A 23,835-nucleotide genomic window follows, 5' to 3' on the forward strand; every position below is an offset into this window, starting at 1 on the left:
AAGCATATGAAGCACTCAAAAGTTTTTTTGTACTTGAACAATCTATTTGTCATTTAAAAACTAACGTTCCTATGGAAGCTGTTGCAAAATACCTTGACCAAAACCTATCATGTTTATGGCCAAAAATGACACCAGATGTAAAAGAAGGAATCAAATCTTTTTTAATAAATACAATAACAAGTCAATATAAAACACCAACGTTTCCACATATGTGTAATTGTATATCGCATATTGCAATTTATGATTGGCCTCAATGGCATGATTTCACCCAAATTATCTTCCCTCATGATATAAATCAACCGTTATTACCTATAGAAGTTTCATTTGCAGTATTTTGCACATTCGTTAAAGTCATTGATAGTTCACCCAATATATCTCATATTTATAGGCAACAACTCAAAAATTATGTCCTGATGTGTAAAGATATTATACTTAATCAAATCAAAGTGTTTCCTGAAATAACAATTCCACTTCTTTTCCGAAGTCTTTCTTTCTTTAAGTGGTGTAATTCATTTATTGTTGAAAATTTTTTAGATGCTTTATGGGATAGTATTTTTAACTTTGCGATACCAAATGATATTCTTAAATTTGTTTATATTGTATTTATTAAAAGGAAAGAGAGAAAGTTCTATGTGAATTATGGCAATAGATTAATTTATATTTTATCTCAGAAATCTTGTTCTTTATTACCTGAACGAGATAATTTATTATCGAAAATTACAATGAAATATTTCAAGATGATAATAAATGAAAACATTCAAACATTACATCCATCAAATAATGGAAGCACCATGAATACATTAATTCAAATGCTATTAAACATTCCTTTAACTAAAACATTTTGGATGTTTTGGACAAAAATAGCAAAATTCATTCTAAATCGAATCGAAAATAAAGTGTATCATGAACAAGACATTGCATTCTTAAATACATTTAAATATCAAATATATGATGCCTTCAATAATAAATTCTGGAATGAGTTTGGTTTCCTACTTCAAGATGCTCGACAATGTATAATGTATTGGCAAAGGCTTTTTGAATATTCAAACATATATATATATATACAGGAAACTGAAATTCGATTCATAAGTCTTTTTTGCCCATTGATTATTGGTATTCAACAAATTTTTGACAATGCAATAAATTATGTTTTTGAGCCAAATGCTTCAGAACAAAATATTGCATACATTTTGCATTTGGTTATCTTTGATATTTCTATTGTAAATAATAAGCCAATTGAATTTATGTTCCAAATATATTTTCAAAGGCAACAAATATTACCATGTTATTTCACTTTCTTAAGTCAATTACGTGATAATTTTCCACAATGCGAACAATATTGGGATCAAATATTTAAATATTTAATTGTTCCGGCATTAAGAATGAATATTCCAATATTAAGTAGTGAAGCAATTTTACTTTCATCACATTTTAATATTTCATTGGGATACATTGATTTCTTAATGGATAAATGTGTTTCATTTCTTCATAATTATGATGCATTCGAAAACATTAATATCATTAAAGCTATTGAAAGATTTATAAATCAAACGAATGGTGAAATTTTGAAGAAATATGGTTTAGATATTATTTATATATTAATTGGAAGTATCAAAATACGAAATTACATACCGAAAGTTATCATGAAATATAACTGGAAATTACTTATGCAAATATTTCATTATAACGAATTGATTCAACCAATTCCATTCCCAGTTTGGATGAGAATATTCGATACACAAAATGAATATCAAATCGGTGCATATTTCCACAAATTCATGAAACGGGTGAATGAAACACTTCAATCCCAACAAAAAGAAGAATTCAAAAATGCAATTAAAGACATAATTGCAGTCATTTGTTATGATTTCATACCTGAAAATTATCTCTTTGGGTTTGACGATGATGATTAACGTTTTAAAACGCTTTCATTTCAATATGCATTGTTTTAAATCATGGATCGTCCAAAGGCGTTTTGTGGAAACTTTTGGCTTTCCTGATTCTTACGCTTTCAATCTCATCGCTCATCTTTGAGGCTCATGTTCCTTTGATGGTGATGAGTCGAATTGAAGACTATTTTGTAGCTGATCAATTTGGTAATTATCACTTAAGGTGTAGCATCAAAGTGCAAGAACCTAAGGAGGCTGCCCTTGCAATAGAAAAATTCCAAATTGATTCAGAAGGAAAAATTGAAGGTTCCTTTTATCAGGATCTGATGCATATTTTTCCCATCAAATTAGAAGAGATCTGCAATAGCATACGAAAAGCTTGAAACAAGCTTTCACCTTTTTAAATAAAGGTATTCTTGTTTTTATTTATTTTTTATCCGATAATTTGCATTCAATTTTGAATTCAAAATAATCACCTGTTTCAAAAGTGCTTATTTTCATGGAAACGCACCGCCAACTTGTTCCAGACGAAGTCATTAAAGTCGAGAAGTTGATTATCGAATTAAATGAGAACAACCTCAAACTAATATCTCAAGAAGTTTCAAAGTTACTCGAAATACAACCAAGTTGTCCTTTGCTTTATGAATTTTATATTGTACAGTTTATTTATATGTCTTATTTTACACAAAATAAAAATGTAAGCTTATATGTATCATTTTTAAATTTATTAACAAATATAAAAAATTTAAATTTTCCGAAATTACTTGAAGTATTAACAATGTATCTTTATCAAATGAATACATATGAATCCAAACATTTTCTTATAGAAATGAACAAACATGAAATGATACCTAAAAAACTTTCATATTATATTAAAAACATTATAAATAAACCAAACGAAGAAAAACAAGATCATATAATCGAAATTCTTCGAAAAGATGATTTAGAAGAATTACAAGAAATATCAACACAAAATAGTTTTAATTTTAATCAAATAATTGATAAATCATCTTATGAAAAATACACATTTATCACGAATCAAAATGAAAATGTATCATTACTTGATTTTTGCGCATTTTTTGGGTCGGTCAAATGTTTTAAATTTTTGCTTATTAATGGATCAAAAGTTCAAAACACATTAAAATATGGAATTGTTGGAGGAAATATAGAAATTATTCATTTATGTGAACAAAACAATTCAACATTTTACTCAATACTCAAAACAGCAATTGAATTCCATCGAAATGATATCTTTCATTATTTGTATGATAAAAAAATTCACAAAATTGATTTTAATTTTTTAGGTATACAATGTTTAAAATATGGTAATTATGAAGTTTTATCATTTTCGGAGAAAAAATGTTTATCAAAATCAAATTTTTTAAATTCACTTCAATTTGAATCAATAAGTTTAAATAATCTTCCATTTATACATAGATTTTATGAAGGAAAAGATATTAACAATAATCTTTTTTCAAATCTTCTTGAAAATGGAAATCCTATAGTAGTAAAATGGGTCTTTAAACAAAAAGGAATTAACAAAGTAAATAAAAATTATATTAATATTTCATTGAGTTTTTTAATAAAACATTTATATGGGCATCAACACATAATCATAAACAATTGATTAAATTTCTTCTAAAACAAGGAATCAATATTAATATTAAAGATATTTAAATGTTTTAATTTCTATTTCAAAATAATATTTGGAAATTATTTAAATTGATTCATACAGCACTTATGATTACATCATTAAAAGGTCATATAAAAATAGTTAAATTACTTCTTAAACAAAAAGGAATTGATGTTAATGATAAAGATATTTAATCGCTTTGTTTGATATTTGTTTTAATAATTTGATATTTCAAAATAATATTTGGAAAATAATGTAAATATTTGAAACAGCACTTATGCATGCATCTTTAAGAGATAATATAGAATTAGTTCAAGTGCTTCTTGAACATAAAGGAATTGATATAAATGTAAAAGATATTCATATATTTTATATAATATTTTTTATAATAATTTAATATTTTGAGGTAATATTTGGGAATTGTTTAAATTATTTGAAACAGCACTTATGTTTGCATTAAGATTCAGTAAAATAGAAATCGCTAAATTACTTCTTTAGCAAAAAGGAATTGATATTAATGCTAAAGATATATATTTGTTTTATTTAGAATTTAATTTAATAATTTGATATTTCAAAATAATATTTGGAAATAATTTAATTTATTTAATACAGCACTTACTTATGCATCAAGAAATGGTTATACAAAAATTGTCAAATTACTTCTTGAACATAAAGGAATTGATATTAATGTTAAAGATATTTTTTTGTTTTATTTAATATCCATTTTAATCATTTAATGTTTCAAAATAATATTTGGGGGATTATTTAATTTATTTAATACAGCACTTATAATGGCATCTTATTATGGTCATAAAAAGACAGTTCAATTACTTCTTGAACAAGAGGGAATTGATGTTAATGCTAAAAATATTTATTTGTTTTATTTGATATTAGATTTTATATCATGAAATTTCAAAATAAAATTTGGAAATTATTTAAATTATTTCATACAACACTTATTTATGCATGTTTAAAAGGTTATATAGAAATAGTTAAATTACTTCTTGAACAAGAAGGAATTGATGTTAATGACAAAGATATTTATTTGTTTTATTTAATATTTGTTTTTATGATTTGATATTTCAAAATAATATTTGGAAATTATGCAAATCATTTAAAACAGCATTAATTTGGGCATCTCTAAATGAACATATAGAAATAGTTGAATTACTTCTTTAGCAAAAAGGAATTGATATTAATGCTAAAGATATATATTTGTTTTATTTAGAATTTAATTTAATAATTTGATATTTCAAAATAATATTTGGAAATAATTTAATTTATTTAATACAGCACTTACTTATGCATCAAGAAATGGTTATACAAAAATTGTCAAATTACTTCTTGAACATAAAGGAATTGATATTAATGTTAAAGATATTTTTTTGTTTTATTTAATATCCATTTTAATCATTTAATGTTTCAAAATAATATTTGGAAATTATTTGATTTGTTCAATACAGCACTTATAATGGCATCTTTAAAAGGTAATATAGAAATAGTTAAACTATTTCTTGAACAAGAAGATTTTGATATTAATGTCAAAAATATTTATTTACTTTAATTTATATTCATATTAATAATTTTTTATTTCAAAATAATATTTGGAAATTTTTCAAATTATTTGAAACAGCACTTATAAGTGCTTCTTTAATAGGTCAATTAGAAATAGTTAAACTATTTCTTGAACAAGAAAATATTGATATTAATGCAAAAACTATTTGTTTGTTTTATTTAATATTTATTTTAAAAATTTTATATTTTTTCACAATTTTTGGTAATTATTTATATTATTTGATACAGCACTTATGGTTGCATCTGAAAATGATCAAACCGAAATAGTTAAATTGCTTCTCGAACAAAAAGGAATTGATATTAATAATAAAAATATTCATTTTTTTAATATAATATTGGTTTTATTATTTTAATGTTTAAAAATAATATTTGGAAATTCTTCATATTATTTGATACAGCACTTATAAACGCATCTCAAAATGGAAACCTAGAAATAGTCAAATTACTTCTCGAACAGAAAGAAATTGATATTAATGACCAAAACATTTATTTGTTTTATTTAATATTTGTATTTTTAATTTGATATTTTAGTATAATATTTGGTAATTATTCTCATTATTTAATACAGCACTGACTTATGCATCTATAAATGGTTACACAGAAATAGTTAATCTGATTATTAAACACTTTGATTTTCTGTAAAAAGCACATTAAATTAAAAAAAAATTGTTTTGAAAAATGTTTATTTTCTAATTCGATGAATGCATATAAAAATGAAGAGTTAAATATATAATGTAAAATAGAATCGATGATCAATTTAATTGTATTCTCCCAAAAAAAAAAAAATGATAAAAACATAAGGCGCTTATAACAAACAACATGGAATCCCAAAGAATGTCCCATTTTTCTTTTTACACCTTGGATTATTCATGAGATGTTATTGATTACGTTTTTTCAGGAATAAGTTGTAGTAATTCAGGGATACTTTGTCCTGTATGAGCATCAGTTACATATGTAACCTTTATTCGTTCAGCATAGGATTTTTACTAGCTTTCATATAAAACTGTTTTATCTGCAAAATAAAAATTCATTATTAATAAAATAAAAAATCAAAATTGTGGGTATTTATAAGTCTTTTATTTTATCTTTCAAATTACAGTTAATGAACAGAAAAGAATCGTTAAAATTGATTTTTAGTAAATATCATTTTATCCGGTATTAGAGGTGATGAAAAAATTAGTCACGGCGATTTGTTTGGTTCGTACTGTTAAATTATACACTTTGGAACTTATAACATTGAAATAAGAAGACAAATGTTCGTTATTCATATTTAGATAGTAGTGAATACTTTGACTCAAAAAGATTTTAGTTCTGCCTGTTAAAGAAGAAAATCAAGTTAAAGTTTTACCAAAAGTTCTATCGTACACAGACATGTGAAATGAACTTCAGTTTTGACAACGATACAACCAAACTTTGATGCTTGAGCCAATCAGGATCCACAATAAGTCAGCAGCACAAATTCAGATTACTGCGGACCAGCTCCTTATCGAGTCCGTGTCGCGTATGAAAGACAGGCCACGTCTACCAGAGATTCCGAATCAGACTCAAGCCGAAATCGAAGATCAAAGGTTTAAAAGGCGTCAAAATTGGGAACTCAATGTCCGACGTAACCTTTGTTCTTATCATACATATATTCGCTATGCGCGATGGGAAGAAGATTTGAATGAACTCGATAAAGCTCGAAGCGTTTACGAGCGAGGAATCGAGTTCACTAACTTCAAAGAGCCAAACATATGGAAGTGTTACATTAATATGGAACTTCGACATAAGCAAATCAATTATGCTCGAAATTTGTTAGAAAGAGTCGTTACTATTCTTCCACGCCATGACCAATTTTGGCTAGAGTATGCACGACTTGAAGAAGAACTCGGAAATATTGAAGGCGCCCGAAATATATTCCGACGGTGGATTGCATGGGAGCCACCATCCCAAGCGTATTTATCATTTATTCAATTCGAAGTACGTGTCAAAGAGTATCGTAATGCTCGTGCTGTCTTTGAGCGTATGTTAATTGCACATCCTTTTTCTGATAGTTATCTTCGATATGCCGACTTCGAAATCAAACTTCGACAATTCAGTAGAGCGCGCCGAGTCTTTGAGCGAGGCTTAGAGTCGATGGGCGAAGATAATCTCAATGAACAGTTAATAATTAAATTTGCGGAGTTCGAAGAAGGCCAAGGCGAAATTGAACGAGCGCGAGCATTGTATAAATATGCGCTTAGCAAACTTCCTGAAGCAAGTGCACGAGAGTTATATCCGGCATATCTGCTATTTGAGAAACGGTTTGGCGGGCAGCACCAAATCGAAGACGCCGTAATTGAAAAGAAACGCGCGCATTATCAGGAATTACTTAAGGCGAATCCACTCGACTACGATGCATGGTTTGAACTGTGTCAATTACTTCAAGACTTAGCCGACATTGAAACTACACGTGAGAATTATCAGACAGCAGTTTCACACCCTCCGCCACTTAAAAAGGAGAAACAACAATGGAGCAAATACGTACTTCTATGTATTAACTTTGCAATTTTCGAAGAGAAAATTGCGAAAAATCCGGAAAACGCTAGAAATGTATATCATAATATTATCTCTTTGGTACCACATAAGAAATTTACATTCTCGAGATTGTGGATTCTTTACGCTTATTTCGAAATTCGACAAAAGAATATACAAACTGCTCGTCTTGCTTTGGGTCATGCGATTGGTACTTGTCCAAGGCCTGCTATCTTTGATGCTTATATCGAAATCGAAATTATGATGGGAGAAAAGGAAAATGTTCGAAAACTTTTTAAGCAATATATTGCAACTATACCATCAGATATTAGAGCTTGGGTAAAATACGCTTCGTTCGAAAATAATAATCATAATGTAGAAGAAGCTAGAAAAATATTCGAAGACGCTATCGAAAGTAGAGCTGTTGATGCTGTCGAAATGCTTTGGTCTTATTATATAGAATTCGAATCAAATGTAGGAAGTTTAGATAATGTTAGACAATTATATCAAAGAAGTCTTGAGGCTAGTAATAAATTGTCATTATGGAAAGGTTGGATTATGTTAGAAGCAGAAGTGGCTGATGATTTAGATAGAGCTAGAGAATTATTTGATGAAGCTGAAAAAACTTTAGCAGATAGAAGAGAAGATAGAAGAAAATTAAGAGATTTTAGAGTTGCATTCGAAGAACAATTCGGTAATGATGAGACTATTGAAAGAGCTAGAGCTATGGTACCCAAAGAAGAAGAAGATGGAACATATGTATTCCCAGAAGAAAATATGGATTCACTTGCTAGGCTTATGGAAGCAGCTGAACAATGGTCAATTGATAATCACTAATGTAATTATTAAATATACAATGAATCGTTTTTAATAATAATGAAATGAAATTTATTTACACATCAAACTTGATGCGACGATCAATACGCATTCAATTAAAACGGTTTCAAATTTACAACCAAAGATTTTGGTTGATTTACTAGTAGTCAATTTTCATAAGTTTACTTGGATATTGCTTCGACAAAATTTTTTCAATGCTCCTTGTGGAAATTTATAGGAAATTCAATTTTGTGTAATTGTGCATATGTAAAGTATTCGAAATTTTATCGAATGACGTTGAAATTTCTGTTCGCAATAACGGAACAACTAACTTCAATAATCTAAAAGCAAGATAGATATGAAGACTTTCGAAAATCAAAAGTTTGACGAAGAACGTGCACTTTATGGATCAAAAGATATCATCGTCAAGAATTGTTCCTTTGATGGTCCTGCAGATGGAGAAAGTGCAATGAAAGAAAGTAGTAATGTACAAGTTCAAAACTCATTCTTTAACTTACGTTACCCTTTCTGGCATGTTCATGGATTAAAAATCAATGATTCGAAGATGACTGAACTTTGTAGAGCAGCAATATGGTATTCAGACAATATTGAAATCACTAACACAGAGATGCATGGAATTAAAGCATTGAGAGAATGCAGTGATGTTGTCATGGATAATTGTGATATAATTTCTCCAGAATTTGGATGGTTTGTCAAAAATATCGAGATGAAAAATTGCACTGCACAAAGTGAATACTTTATGATGCGTTGCCAAAACCTAAAGTTTACAAATTTGAAAATGCAAGGAAAATATTCATTCCAATATTCAGAAAATGCTGAATTTGAAAACTGTCAATTTGATACAAAAGATGCATTTTGGCATACAAAGAATGTCACTGTAAGAGATAGTTATGTTAAAGGCGAATATCTTGCATGGTATTCAGAAAATCTTACATTGATCAACTGCACAATCACTGGTACGCAGCCGTTCTGTTATTGCAAAAACTTAAAAGTTATCAACTGTAAAATGTTAAATGCTGACTTATGCTTTGAACGATCTGATGTCGAAGCAACAATCACTACACCAGTCATCAGCATCAAGAACCCATACTCCGGACGCATAGAAGTTCCATCTGTTGGAGAAATCATCAAAGATATCGATGGTGTCAATGCTGATATCGTAATTAAAAACGAACAACAAAGTTCGTAATTAAAAGAAACTTATAATTAAACAATAAAAAACATAAAATAAATTTATTTTGTTGGAAAATCACTTAGAAAAATATTTTAACGATAGATAATTCTGAGAATTTCGTATCAAAATGCATTCAAAAAAAAGTTAAATGAATCTTCACATTACTAATCACTTTATACATCAATTGTTACATAAAAATTTATTCTCTATAAAAAATATTTTTATACGTACAAAAAATTTATTCATATATGTTCTAGAAGTTGTAAAATTGTAAAAAATGATGAGATAATTTCATGTCATATGTCATGTGCACTTTTTTATACTCGACCAAGAATTTGGAGTAAATCTGGTCGACCAAAAGGATGAGTGACGAAGAAATATCAATTAATGATCTTGTTACAGTATTAGATGATACAAATGAATATGGTGATTTAAAGCGTATGGCCGAACAAACAGTCAAACCTCTCCAAGAAACTTCAGAGGCTGCATCTAAAAGAGCGGCATTATCTGCAAACTATGAAATTGCAAAAGAAAATGTTTCCGCTTGGGCGCCTGTTGTAAATGAAGTTCAAAGTAATAGAACAATCAGCTTTGAAAATGATGACGACAAACTTCAATTTAATAGTTTTACTCCTATTAAAACAGAATTAGGATCCGAAATAGACGCAATCCTTGAAAAAGAAAAGCTTACACGTGAATCACAACAAACTCTTGAAGATGAAGCAATGGCACATTTATCAGAAGAAGAAATGAGAATGAGAGTCGAACAATTGGCTAAACTCCGAAGCCTTCAATTTTACAACGAACAGAAGGCCAAAAGGTGGAAGAAGATCAAATCAAAAACATTCAAAAGACTTCATAAAAAAGATATGGCCGACATATCTCTCGAAGAACTTGCTGAAGTTGATCCAGAAGCATTCCAAGCCAGGCTCAAAAAGATAGAAGCAGAAAGAGCTAAAGAGAGAGCCACTCTCCGACATAAAAACACATCTCAATGGGTAAGAAGAGTTCTTGCACGTGGTCTAAAATCCGCCAGCGAAGATGTAAGGAAGCAATATGAAGAACAGCTTCGTCTTGGTGAAGAACTTACAAAGAAAATCCAAGGATTTGGTCAATCTGATGATGACGAAGAAGAAAAGCCACTTCCAGAAAACCCAGTTCAGACCGACAAAAAGCTTAGTAAGCTTTTCAACATGAAGTTTATGCGTGAAGCAGAAGAACGTAAACAAAAAGAATTTGAAGAATTAGAAAAAGCATTCAATGCAACAGGTGAAGCTGAGCAAGTTCCTTCAACTGGTATTGTCAACATCAAGCCAATCCTCGAAAATAATGTTCAACAAGAAAAAGTTGATACACAAAAACAAGAATCATCTGATAAACCAAAAGCGCCTGAAACTCCTGAGCCTACCCCACAAGCGGATGACAAACAAGAAGCGCAGGAAACAACAGAGAAAGAGGAAACAAATCCATGGCTCCAGAAAAAACGGCCAAAGCGCCGGTTTGTAACCGCCACGTCATTCCATCAGCCCACCCCAGACGAGCTCAGAGCTGCGGAAGACCGTCTTAATCTTTCTAAGAAGGAAGAGCAAAGGGAAATCATGGCGGATGCATTTGGCCTAACTGAGGAATTCCAAAAAGAGAAAGAAGCGCAAGCAGCAAAAGAAGCAGAGAAAGATCTTCCAGAAATGGACTCACTCTTCATCGAAGGATGGGGTTCATGGGTTGGACCAGATGGAGTAGAATCAGAAGGAGCGAAAAGAAGGCGACAAGCTCTTGAATCCAAACGAAATAAGATAATTGAAGAAGCTTTACGAGAAAGAAAGGACGCAAAAATGCCACATGTAATGATCCACGAAGGCCAAGATATAGCAGTTTCCAAATATTCCGTTCCAGATGTCCCAAGATTCTATGCAAACGCAAAGCAACTCGAGGCACAGATGAAATACCCAATCGGCCCCGAATTCAACTCAGTAAGCGGGTACGAGACTCTCATACAGCCAAATATGAGGGCAAGCTTCGGACACGTTATCGATCCTATATTCTTCACGAAGATGCAGAAACTAAAGGAAAAGAGACAAAAGAGAAACGCCGCGAGAAAAGCACTCGAAGCTTCAAAGCTGTCCAAATAAAATATGTTTTCATTATTACTTTTAATTGGGGTTTTGACTTATACATTTCTTCATTTATAAATGCGTTCTTGATCGAAATTGTTAGTAAAGTGATGATTCGATATTTTTGAAGTTTTCCAATTTCGTTTGGATTAAATCCTTCGTTTTAATGTTATGAATATCTATTAGGCTGTTATTATTGATGTTAAGCTACAATGATTTTTAAGTTGAGTAAAAATGTTGATATCTTACAAATCAACATTATGAATACTTTGTCCATGTGATGATCATCCGTTAATAATATTTTCATTATTTTTCATTCCTACTTTTTGTAAAGATAAAAATATTTCATGAATATAATAGAAAATACAATTAATTCCGAATTCTTCTAAAATACTATTTTATTCTAACTTGTTTTAAAAATATAATTAATTAAGATATAATAATTTCGATGAAACTTAAATGTTGCTTCATAGGTGTATAAATCTTCAAAAATTGAGTAATTTTGTTACACAAATGAATGATTTCTTCATTTCTACTTGTATTTGCATAACTACCTGTGTTTTCTATATTAGATCCATTTAATAACAATTATTTAAAACATTTAACTGTAGAAAAAAATGCTGCGTTAATTAATGCGATACGATTTTTATTAATAAATTTGCATTTTTAGTGATGTTTAAAGAATCAAAGACTTTGGTAATCAAAATTATTTTGTGTTGGTAATTCTTGAAGTTTTCCTATTTCATTGTTTAGATTTATTTTCACATGATCATTTGGATTGACTCTTTCCTTAAAAAATATCCTTCATTACGCCTATCATGTTTCTTGATTAAATATCATCTTTTTGAATTTCATAACATATTATTCACTTTCCAGTTTGAAACTATCCAGGAATTTTTTTACCAATTTATTTTTAACATTTCTTTTTATTTTATTGCTTTTTAATGAAACACATTTTTAAAAATGATTTCTCCTAACTCAACTTTATTGGCCATTATTTTTGTTTTATATATTCCTTCTTTTATAGGATATAATTACACCATATAAAAATAATAATTAATTAACAAATTTTTTATGATAAATTGCATTTACATAATTGCGATAAATTATTTTAACCAAACTTTAATTTAATCTTTGCATTATTGTAGAATGCCTATTTTCTAAATATAAAGCTTGAAAAACTTGATGAAACTTACAAAAACTATGGTTTGTGTGATTCAGAATTTGTAAGTGGATTATTTATCGTTTTTGTGAATTCAATTCACACAAATTGATTAAAAACATATTTTTCCAGATATTAATAAACATTACAAATTAATAACACTCTAATTTTATCAAAATTTTTACATAGTAAAAATTTTACAATTTATATAAAGTTTAAAGAATTTTATTCAACGATATTCATATTTCAAAACAATGTCTCTAATTGGTCAAATATTTGAAAATTGAAATAAAACGATGACCAGTTCACTTCACTTTTATAACATGTCTGTGCCTTGCCGCCATGTCCTCAAAATCACATCTTTAACAGCTGAAGAAGTTGAAAAGATCCTTAAACTCGCCATCGAAATGAAGGCCCATCCAGAAAATTATTCCCATGCACTTGAACAAAAGACTTTATTAATGCTCTTCGAAAAACCATCCCTTCGTACCCGTGTTTCTTTCGAAACAGGTATGACAAAGATGGGTGGTCATGCTATCATGTATAGCGTTGCTGATTCACCACTTGGCAAGAAAGAAACAATTGCTGATACAGCACACGTTCTTGAACGTATGGTCGATGTTGTCATGGCTCGTTTGAACAAACGTGCTGATGTTCGTGAATTAGCTGCTAATTCAAAGATTCCAGTTATCAATGGTCTTGATGACTTTGCTCACCCAACACAAATGGTTGCTGACTTCCAAACAATCCTTGAAAAGCGTGGATCATTGAAGGGAACAGTTCTTGCCTATTTCGGTGATGTTGCAAACAATGTTACATATGATCTTATGAGAACATGCGCTTTATTAGGCCTTGAATGCCATGTTTGTGGACCAGAAGGTGAAGAATATGCTATTGAACAAGAAGTCATTGACGAATGCAACCAACTTAATGCAAAGACTGGTGGTAAACTTCTTTGCACACACAACATTGATGAAGCTATCAAGGGCGCTAATGTTGTTTACACTGATACAATTCTTTCATACCACATTCCAAAAGAACAATTAGAAACACGTCGTAAGGTCTTCAAACCATATCAAGTTAACGCTGAATTAATGGCAAAGGCTGAAAAGGATTGCTTATTCCTTCACTGCCTTCCAGCTGTTCGTGGTGATGAAGTCACCGCAGAAGTTATTGATGGTCCACAAAGCGTCATCTTCGATGAAGCAGAAAACAGGATGTGGGCTGAAATGGCTCTCTTGTACTACCTCATCAAAGGATTCTAAAAGTTCAACAATTTGATTATGTTTTATTTGAACAAAGTAAGTGAATTTTTCTGAAATATTTGTGTTGCAACACGTTCAAACACTTTTTTTGGGAAATTTGATCGTTTGTATTGAAAATTCTATGCGCTTAAATATCAGCTTCATTCAAAAAGTTGGTGATTGATGTTGTTTTTTGTATTTCTTCCATCAGGACTTGTATCTATCTGACCGAATGCATTTGCAGGTTGTACAGGTTTAAATGGAATTTTAGATTTTACTAATAGTACCAAACTGACCATAATTTCATCATATGTATTTCTTGGTTGTAGTTCATTAAGTGGTTCATTTGTTTTGCCTAATTCTCTTATCGAAATTGGCGCATATGCATTTTCTAATTGTGGATTTGCTGGACCTTTAGTTATTCCTGATAAAGTAATAACTATAAATGAACATGCGTTTGCTTTATGTCCTTCACTGGTTCTTTAGTGGTCGGCTCAAGTGTTGAATACATTGGCGCTTATGCATTCTCTGAATGTACTGGCTTTAATGGACAACTTGAAATCCAATCCAAAAATCTTAAAGAAATTGGGAACAATGCATTTTTCTCATGTTCTTCTTTAAAAGGTATTCTTAGTCTTCCTGATACTGTTACATACATAGGTTCATTTGCATTCTTTAGTTGCAATGGATTTAAAAACAAATTAATATTACCAAACTTATATTGGTGATTCTTCTTTCGCTTATTGCACTGGTTTCACACAAGATCTTGAACTCCCAAAGAACATTTCATATATTGGAAGAAATGCGTTTTTGCTATGCGGAGGTTTCGATGAAATTCGATTTGATACGGAAACTTCTAAAAACGAAATAATCTAAATCGGTGACAAAGCATTCGATAGTCTTAAAATCAAATTTTTATCGAATGTACATAAAACATGTCGAGGTAACGTAACGTTAAATCGATTGTATGATTCGACTAATTTTAATGCTATTCAGCAATGATATTCCTGAAAGTTGTACATTGAATACAGCTGTATATCGAAGTCACAATATCAATTGCAACAATAATCGTCTGCTCTGGAGCATTAGGTATTGCTCGAGCATTTATTAAGGATTGGTTCGATAATATTTATACCGTTTCAAAGAGGATTTCATTGATATTTAGAACACTTATCGAAGGTGCAAAGAAAGAATTCGAAAAGGAAAAGAATATAGATGACGTGAAACAAAAGACAATCGATGAAATTAAGAAATACACAAAAATAGAAACTGAAAATCCAAATTTTAACTTCGATGAAAAAAGCCTTGTGAAAATGCTTCAAGAGGCGTTCGATGCTGTTTGGCTATCAGCGCCGTATAACCTGAGAACAAATGTGGTGCAAAATTGTTTCGGTGGAATCGAATTCGATGAAATTATACTGCACCATAAAGCAGAAAAAACGATTAAAAGAAAAGAAAAGTGCGCAAAATTGAAAAGAATATTTTCTTAAGAAGAAATGATCAAAAAGAACAACGAACTGAAGAAAGCGAAATTAAAATGTCTCTTATATAATAATAAATATTAGAAATATAAATGAGGTTTAATTAATTTTATATGGAGAGAGTAAATATTAAATATCATAAATTTGGTATAATTTAATTATGAAAATAAGGCATAACTTTTACTGTATTATAAACAAATTAATTTAATTCTTTATTAAAAAAAATAGATCAATCTGGTGAAAGATTTAGGTAATTCATGGGGTTATTTAAAGAAACAAGTGTTTAAAAAAACTGTTTAAAAGTACGAGAACAAAAGTTTGCTTATAAAAATTTGCATTCCTTCATCGATATTATCAAAACATTTTTCTTATCCATTCCTTTTATTTCATCACTGAATTAAACTTTCAAAATCTGATACAATCTGCAAATAATAACAAAACGAACCTTATTGAACTAAGAAAAATCGAAGAGAAATGGCAAAGGAAAAAAGAAATTGCTTATGTTTCTGTTTTTTATTATTAACAATCAGAAAGATTCAAAGACATCGAGCACAATATTATGTAGAACGATTTGCGAAGCTTCTTCCGCTTAAATCCGAAGATTCCGATTTTTACTGCACAATAATTCAATCGGATTAGAGTTGCATTAATTAAAAATTTATGTACGAAATCTGTATATAAATCTTATTTATTAATCACCAATTGACATACGTAACTTACAAAAATACAAAAATACGTAAAAACAACTAAAAAATACTTTCGAAAGTAGAACGATTTCGAGGCAATATCGTTCTGCAAGATATGACATGAAAATTTTGGTCATCCACTCACAATTCTTCTTTTCCTGCTTCTGTTAACATATTACTTTGTGATTTTTTTTGGTGGTAAGTTAGAAGTAATTAAGAAGGTAAAAGAAATTTATTTCGCTTCACTACTTATATCTTTCGTAAGGTAAAACATTATGGGAAGAAAACATATTTAACGTGTTGTTTATGCATTACCCAAATGACTTTATGGGATTACACGTAGAAGGAAGCTGTTATTTGATAAAGGTTAAATCTATAGATGTAACTTAAAAATTCGATCAGTGATATAGATGACCCATTTACATTAAAAAGAAATGATTCAATTCATTGATTATAAATAATTTTGCATGTAGAGATAGTAAACAAAAATTTTTTTACATCTTATTGAATTGGAAAAAAAATTTTTTCAGAAAATATCTTTTTTTGAACGTTTAAGTCATTTTCAGTGTGGTCACAAATTTTTTGAATAATATACTTAACTTAACAGAAACAACACACAAAGCAACGTATCCACAAACGAAATTGAAACATCCTAAAAGGCTTCACCAGGAAATGATCAAATTTTCTAACCCATCCCTTCTTTTTTTGATTATGTTTTATTTTATGTATCAATTTTTTTCAATTGATTTTAGCAGGGATAATATTTTGTCATTCTTGTACACCAATAAAAACAGTTTTTTTAATATAAGCAAAATTGGAGAGAACAAAGGTAAAAAGAAAAACATTGCTTATGTTTCATCTTTTTATTATTTTCCTGAATCAAAACTTCAAAGGCATTCAATAGAATATTATATTGAACGCTTCATCAAACTTCTAAAAGTGATATCAGAAGAAGCTGATTTTTATCTTTATACTAATGAATTAGGATTAGAAATACTTCAACTAAACACAAGCATACGATCTCTTTACATTAACCTTACGTATAAATCACCTTATGACATTTGCAATATACAAAAATACAAAAAGCAATATGTTGAAATTGCACAAAAATACAATTCAAAAAAAATTATTATAAGTGAAAACCTTGGCGCCATCTGGAATTCCAAAATATGTTTACTTGAAGACGTAAGTAATTTTCCGTCTGATTATAAATACATATTTTGGATTGATGTCGGGATAAATAAAAAGACGAATTTCACAGGCCTTCAAATACCATATCAAAAGCGCGTTGAGAAAATATTCAAAACACATCCACAATTTTTAATTGAGCTTAATGAGGTACAATATCTTTCCGGCAAAGATTATGAGCCACTAAAAGAACTTGATCCGAATTTTGCTAACGTTGTAATTGGCGGATTTTTTGGTGGTCGAAGAGAATCAATTAAAATAACAAAAGAAATGTTCTTTAAAGTTCACGACTTATACCTTTCACAAGGTAAAAACGTTGTCAGAGAAGAAAATGTTTTTAATGCTTTGTTTATGTATTATCCAGATTACTTTATGGGATTGTACATAAACTCTAAATGCTATAAGTGGGACGGAGGAATTTCGTTCGTTTCGAATATAAACAGATGCAAATTAAATAATCAATTAATTTTCTCTAGAGTTGAAAACAATAAATTCGTATTAAAGAAAGAGAATTTGGGAAGATGGCTATAAATAAAGATAGAGAGAGGTAGTAAACATGGCGTTACTTTTTGGTGCTTTTTGTAATTTTAAAATATTTCCATTTCCTAATTACTGTGTATTAATTTGTGAGAATGTTTTTTACAAAAATCATGATATAAATTGGAAAATTTGAAGTTTTAGATTAAGATATTCACAGTCAAATTTGTATGGTATTTTAATAATATTTAAAAAAAAATTAATTGTTTTATATATTAATAACATTGTTTTTATACTAAATTGAAGCCATTGTGTGAAAATGTCAATATAAAGGAAAATTATATACCTAATAATTTTTTTTAGGATAGGATCTAAGGATTCCATTAAATGGTTTAATTTGTTTTTAGCAATTCCTATATTTTTTTAACTTCTAGGTACGAGGAAAATCCTTTCTCACTTTTGAGTACTCTATAGAGTTAATGTCATCTTATTTTTTTATTCAAATTATAAATATATGTTTAGCAAAAGATAAAAATGGCGTTTGGACAAAAAATCATAAGCATTGTTTACATGAAGATAATTTTGCTGAATTCGACTCTAACATCTGCGTTGAGCTTGCAACAGAAAGATCAATGCATCCATCAAGATCCTAAAAAAATTTATTGCCTTTATTACCTCTTGATGGCTATTATTACGTAATTTGCTTACGTTTACATTTAATTTGCCTTTTTGCTTAATTTATGATGTAAATTTTCGACATCCATAACTTGAAAATTAGTTTATTAAAAAAGAACCAAATTAATTTATATATGAAAATACTTTTAAAAGATATTTTGAAATGTTTATTTACAAATTCCGAATACAAAAGGATATTCATTTTCTATAATTCCAACCAAATTTATAATGTTTTTATTATCATTTATTTCGCAAATTCCATCAATAATGTCTTCGCTTATGTAATTGCTTATTGTATTGACAAAATCTTCAACGATTGATAACTCTTGAACCATTTTTCCAATATTAATTAAACCTTCTAAAGCAACTTCAACAAAATTAATATTTTCAAAACTTAATGACTCATAAACGATTTGTAAAAAACAAGAGTTTAATATCATTTGTAATTCATTTTGTGTAGAAAATTTTAAAATTGTCGCAATGAAAATTGCTATTTCCTTTTTTAATTCATAAGAAACATCGAAATAAATATTAAAAAATTCAAGACAATTAGATTCAAATATGTCAACAATATATTTTGTATCATTTTCAACATATAATGAATAAGTCCAAAATGAACTTCGAAATACTTTTTGAGTTTTATACTCAGTACACACATTACATAACAACACAATATTAAATTCGGATATTTTATAGCCATATTTTAAATACAAATAGCCTATCGTTGCGACTGATGCACTTATTAAACGATGATCATCACTTTGATAAAACTCAATTAATTTATGTGGAAATGAAAGTTCTTCAAATTGTTGTAAATTAATTTCATTGTTTTGAATCAAATGGGAAAGAATCCAACAAACTTTCGCAAGAAAAGAACTTTCATGTCGAAATTTATTTGAAAGATTTGAAAAAAGATTGAGTAATTCTTGGACTGCTTCTGGTGGATGATGTTTTTTGGAAATCTCATCAAGACAATCAAGCCAAAACTTGCATGGACCACTTGTATCAATTCTATTACCCAATGATATTATAAATTGTGGTGCAAAAAAGTTTAAAATATTTTCATCTTCGAGATGAATTAATGTATACAAAAGCTGAATATATGATCCAAGTGATACTTGCGTAGTGAGAAATGGATAGCAATTCATTAAGATAGGAAGAAAATCATGTTGAAGAAGAATATCGACTGTATTTAAATTAGAAATTATGATGCGATTAAATATAATGAGAAGTTGATTTGTAATTGTTATACTTTCAGGATTCGGAAACTGAGTTTTAAATAGTTCAAGAAGAAAAAAAATGATTTCTGAGGGAACTGAAAGTGAATCTTCATTTAATGGCTGTATTAAATCTGGTAATTCGAGAAGTGCGTTTCTAATCTCAATTCGATCAAATTCTTCATTTGTATAATGAACTAATTTCAAAAAAGCATTAATTAAATCTTTGTATCTTTCTGAATATTTCAAATTTCTTTTAAGTTCTTTTTCATAATATTCTGTGTTGAGCTTGGAAAATTTGCTTAAACTATTATTTGTGCTTATTTTGTATCCAGGCTCCATAGGTTATTAGCAAATCCCAGGAGCCGAGAAATGTTATGTGAAATTTTTTTAATACGAAAAGCGAGAAAATATGTTTCTAAGGAGAAATTTCTATTTTGAAGATCCAGAGACAAACCTCGTGTCAAAACAAGAATTAACATCCTACGATCGACTTGTTTCTCGCGTTGCCTTTAATTCTTGTTCTGATATGGTCAAAATTTTAAAGGTCAATCAAAAGTTAGCAAAGGATTGTATGTTTCGACTAAGGTATGTTTAATTTTTAAATCCCAGAGATCCATTCACACAAAGTTTACAGAATAATGTTCCATCGATTCAACTTGGATTAATCCATATTGCCGCATTTTTTGATTCTTTAGAATGTTTAATTGTACTTCATGAAGAATACGGAATTGATGTTAATTCGTTAACGCCTAGTTTATTAAATTTTTTCATGATTATACCCCACTTCATTATGCATGTTTAAATGGTAGTACCGAATGCGGTCAATACCTTATACAACATGGAGCCGATTGTAACAGATCACCCCCTAATTCGGATCACACTCCGTTATTTTTAGTATCCATTTCAGGTAACATTTCACTAATGGAGTCACTTTTTGATCATGGCGCCACGTTAGGTCAAGATCAAGCTAAATCACAAGCCGTTGTTAAGATGGCACTTAAAAAGAAGAACATCGGATGCCTTGAAGTTCTTTTACGTCGAGGACTTAAACCTACTTCAGGCATTCAAAAAGAATTATCTCCATTAATGCAATGTATAGCAATTGGTTTGTTTGATGCAGTTGGCCCATTGATAGATATAGGTGCTGATGTTAATTATGTTGATGCCAATGGTTCATGTGCATTACAATTAGCAATCAAGCAAGGTGACATGGATTTAGTACGACTATTACTTAACAAAGGAGCAGACATACATTTTAGAGGTTCTAATATTCATTTATTAATTTTTGGTGTTTAATTTTTTAATTTCTAAATGCCGTCCATACAGCCGCACAAACCGGAAATCTTGAAATGTTAAAGTTCTTAGTCCAAAGAGGTGCTGATTATAAAGAAGTTGATGACAAAGGGCGAATTGCCACTTTTTCATCATTTGTTGCAAATCAAGAATCGATGATCGAAATCATTGATTATTTGGTTAATCCTAAAGAATGCGGTCTTGACATTAATGCTGTTGGTAGAGATGGCCACACTTCGATTTTACTTGAAACAGCCATCGATTCTAAAAGATTGACGCCAGAGTTCATTGAGTTCTTACTGAGCCACGGAGCAGACTTAAATCAGAAGGCTTTGAACGGGAAAACAGCGTACGAAATCATTATGGAATGCTGCTCAAATGCAGAGGTAAAAAGAATTGTGAATAATTACTGGAATTTAAAGAAAAATAAGGGAAAAGCGAAATAATAAATTATCATTTTATGAAAAGTGTAATGAATTAATTTTTGTGTGTTGTGATCGAAAAAATATATTGTAAACAATTGTTAATTGTGAATTGTTGAAGATTGAATTGAATATTGGAGCCATTTGACGTAAATTACCTATTATTTTTATGATTTTTTTTTTTCCTCTATCAAATTTATCGCCACATGATTTAACTATAATATATCAATAATCAAAGTGTATTAACAATAATTATTAAAACAATTTAAATTGTTTGTATAAAATTTCTATTAAATCCATTAATCATCTTCAATCAGCTCTCACTTATTTCCTAGAAACTTTTGCATTCTTTTTTGTTTATTGTTTTTAATAAACCAAATTACAATTCCAATAATTATTAGCACAAATAATCCCGAAACAAGAATAAACTCAAAAATTCTCCAATTTTAGAAACGCCAACATTACACACTTGCTCATTCATAAAAATAACTCAACTAAAATAAAACTATATATAACATTTACTAACATATTAAGATATATTATCAATTACATCTTAATAACATTATCTTTTAGGCGGCGGGGGCGGGGGCGGCACATCCTGATTTAACGCTTTCACTTGTTCGGCCTCTATTTCGTGGAGTGTGTTATTCTGCACCCACAACGGGCATTTATCTGGGGGGCAAACACCGACTTCTCCTCTCCAGAAGTGATTATATCCGACGCTTTTCGGTATAACCTTACGACACCAATAGCATATCCATGTATGGCATCTCGGGCATTCCATTTTATTGCATCCTTCGTCCTTAACAAATTGCGTTTTACATTTCGGACATATTCGGACGACCGCTTCGTTCATTTTTTCTTCCAATTGTCGGTCTTTATCAATATCTCGGAACTGTTCGCATGTCATTCCTTGATGATATTGACATTGACACTTAGTACATGTCTCACTTTTACATTCGGGACAAATCATTTTTTCTTCGTCGTCATCAACTATCGCCATGTAACCACATTTATAGCATTTGACAACGCCACTAATGTTAGCGGAGATAATCGCATTCATAGTTTCGGCTTGCGATAATCGCGCTAATACAGACTCAGGCATAGAACGCTCTAACTCACTCATTGGTACCATTTGATCACATCCTCCACAATGTAAACATGGCACATCTGTTCGACCCTCAGAAATCGATGTTTCGATTTGTTTACGAACACACTCAAAACAAAAAAGATGACCTTCTGGACACTGCACTAAGCGTTCCATAGGACACTCACAAAAACAACATTCACATTCATATAATGAGCCGTCAGCTGCGGCTTCAAGCATTAAACGTTCTTCTTCTTCCTTCTTTCGTTCGATTTCTTGTTCCTTTTCATCAGCGGACCAGATGGCTTCGAGTTGAGCTGAAACTATGATGTCTGTGAACTTTAAATTGGTATTTGCTTGCCGCGGTTTGCGGATTTTTGGGATTTTTGGGTTGTTATTGATTGAGGTAATTGTCTCAGAAATGTTATGATGACATTTAGAAAGCTCAGATTTGAGGTTTTGGATGGAAATGCTTGGATAAAGATTCTGGATGAACAATAAACACTCATTATTAAAATTGGATGATGGCGTACTAAGTTCTACAGATGCTAATATAACTCTGTCAATAATGTTGTCTGGCGGAGGTCCATTCATTTCATTTACCATCTTGAAAAAAGTTGAGGCTCTGGCTAGATTTAAATCAGGCCGAACTTGTTGTGCTTCTTTGAGTTTGGATAAAACATTATAATTCACTTTTAGAATCGAACATTTAATTCCGCGAATGATTTTGTTGACGTAAACTTCTTTTGTTTTTTTAGGTTTATTTGGAGGATGCATTGCTGGTGCTCGTGGCATACGAAAAATTCGCCTTCCACGAACTCTTTGAGGCATTGGAGGTAATTCTTGATTAAATCTAAAATTAAATGGTGGAATCAATCCTACAACAGCATTAAATCCATTGCGAGCATGGTTGTGTATCCTTTTGTTTTGCTTATTAACGTAATTATTAATTTCATCTTCGGAATCAGAACCAGAACTTATGTAAATTTCCTCCATTCCTTTAATAAACGTTCTTATGGGTGAGTAAAGTTTTGAAAAAATAGGACACCCCATTATAGGAAACAAACGATTTGTACCTTTCAATGACTTTTAATCGTATTGGTGTACAAATGATAATTTTCGCTTTATTGCAGACTTGTTCTGCAATAAATGAAATTCTAATTACAAACGAGCTTGTGTTTCAACGGT

The 23,835-nt window shown here is 29.9% G+C and overlaps 7 protein-coding genes across 7 annotated transcripts; 6 read left to right on the forward strand and 1 right to left on the reverse strand.

The window, feature by feature from the left end:
- Positions 1 to 6,513: 6,513 nt before the first annotated feature.
- GO595_005260 (crooked neck-like protein 1) lies at positions 6,514 to 8,427 on the forward strand (the record flags this gene model as incomplete). The annotated part of the gene is made up of 1 exon (XM_067918483.1): positions 6,514 to 8,427. The coding sequence occupies one exon, from the start codon at positions 6,514 to 6,516 to the stop codon at positions 8,425 to 8,427; it is 1,914 nt and encodes a 637-aa protein (XP_067774473.1).
- Positions 8,428 to 8,764: 337 nt separating this feature from the next.
- GO595_005261 (DUF3737 family protein) lies at positions 8,765 to 9,616 on the forward strand (the record flags this gene model as incomplete). Its single annotated transcript, XM_067918484.1, has 1 exon — positions 8,765 to 9,616. The coding sequence occupies one exon, from the start codon at positions 8,765 to 8,767 to the stop codon at positions 9,614 to 9,616; it is 852 nt and encodes a 283-aa protein (XP_067774474.1).
- A 347-nt stretch (positions 9,617 to 9,963) lies between these two features.
- On the forward strand, positions 9,964 to 11,730 carry GO595_005262 (U3 small nucleolar RNA-associated protein; the record flags this gene model as incomplete). The annotated part of the gene is made up of 1 exon (XM_067918485.1): positions 9,964 to 11,730. One exon carries the CDS (start codon positions 9,964 to 9,966, stop codon positions 11,728 to 11,730), a length of 1,767 nt encoding a protein of 588 aa, XP_067774475.1.
- A 1,467-nt stretch (positions 11,731 to 13,197) lies between these two features.
- GO595_005263 (ornithine transcarbamylase) lies at positions 13,198 to 14,139 on the forward strand (the record flags this gene model as incomplete). The annotated part of the gene is made up of 1 exon (XM_067918486.1): positions 13,198 to 14,139. The coding sequence occupies one exon, from the start codon at positions 13,198 to 13,200 to the stop codon at positions 14,137 to 14,139; it is 942 nt and encodes a 313-aa protein (XP_067774476.1).
- A 6,627-nt stretch (positions 14,140 to 20,766) lies between these two features.
- GO595_005264 (beta transducin-like protein) lies at positions 20,767 to 21,141 on the forward strand (the record flags this gene model as incomplete). The annotated part of the gene is made up of 1 exon (XM_067918488.1): positions 20,767 to 21,141. The coding sequence occupies one exon, from the start codon at positions 20,767 to 20,769 to the stop codon at positions 21,139 to 21,141; it is 375 nt and encodes a 124-aa protein (XP_067774477.1).
- A 53-nt stretch (positions 21,142 to 21,194) lies between these two features.
- On the forward strand, positions 21,195 to 21,584 carry GO595_005265 (ankyrin repeat protein; the record flags this gene model as incomplete). Its single annotated transcript, XM_067918489.1, has 1 exon — positions 21,195 to 21,584. One exon carries the CDS (start codon positions 21,195 to 21,197, stop codon positions 21,582 to 21,584), a length of 390 nt encoding a protein of 129 aa, XP_067774478.1.
- Positions 21,585 to 22,122: 538 nt separating this feature from the next.
- On the reverse strand, positions 22,123 to 23,700 carry GO595_005266 (IBR domain containing protein; the record flags this gene model as incomplete). Its single annotated transcript, XM_067918490.1, has 1 exon — positions 22,123 to 23,700. The coding sequence occupies one exon, from the start codon at positions 23,698 to 23,700 to the stop codon at positions 22,123 to 22,125; it is 1,578 nt and encodes a 525-aa protein (XP_067774479.1).
- Between the last annotated feature and the right edge of the window lie 135 nt (positions 23,701 to 23,835).

Source organism: Histomonas meleagridis, assembly GCF_020186115.1.
Source record: "Histomonas meleagridis strain 2922-C6/04-10x chromosome Unknown contig_33, whole genome shotgun sequence".
NCBI lineage: Eukaryota > Parabasalia > Tritrichomonadida > Dientamoebidae > Histomonas > Histomonas meleagridis.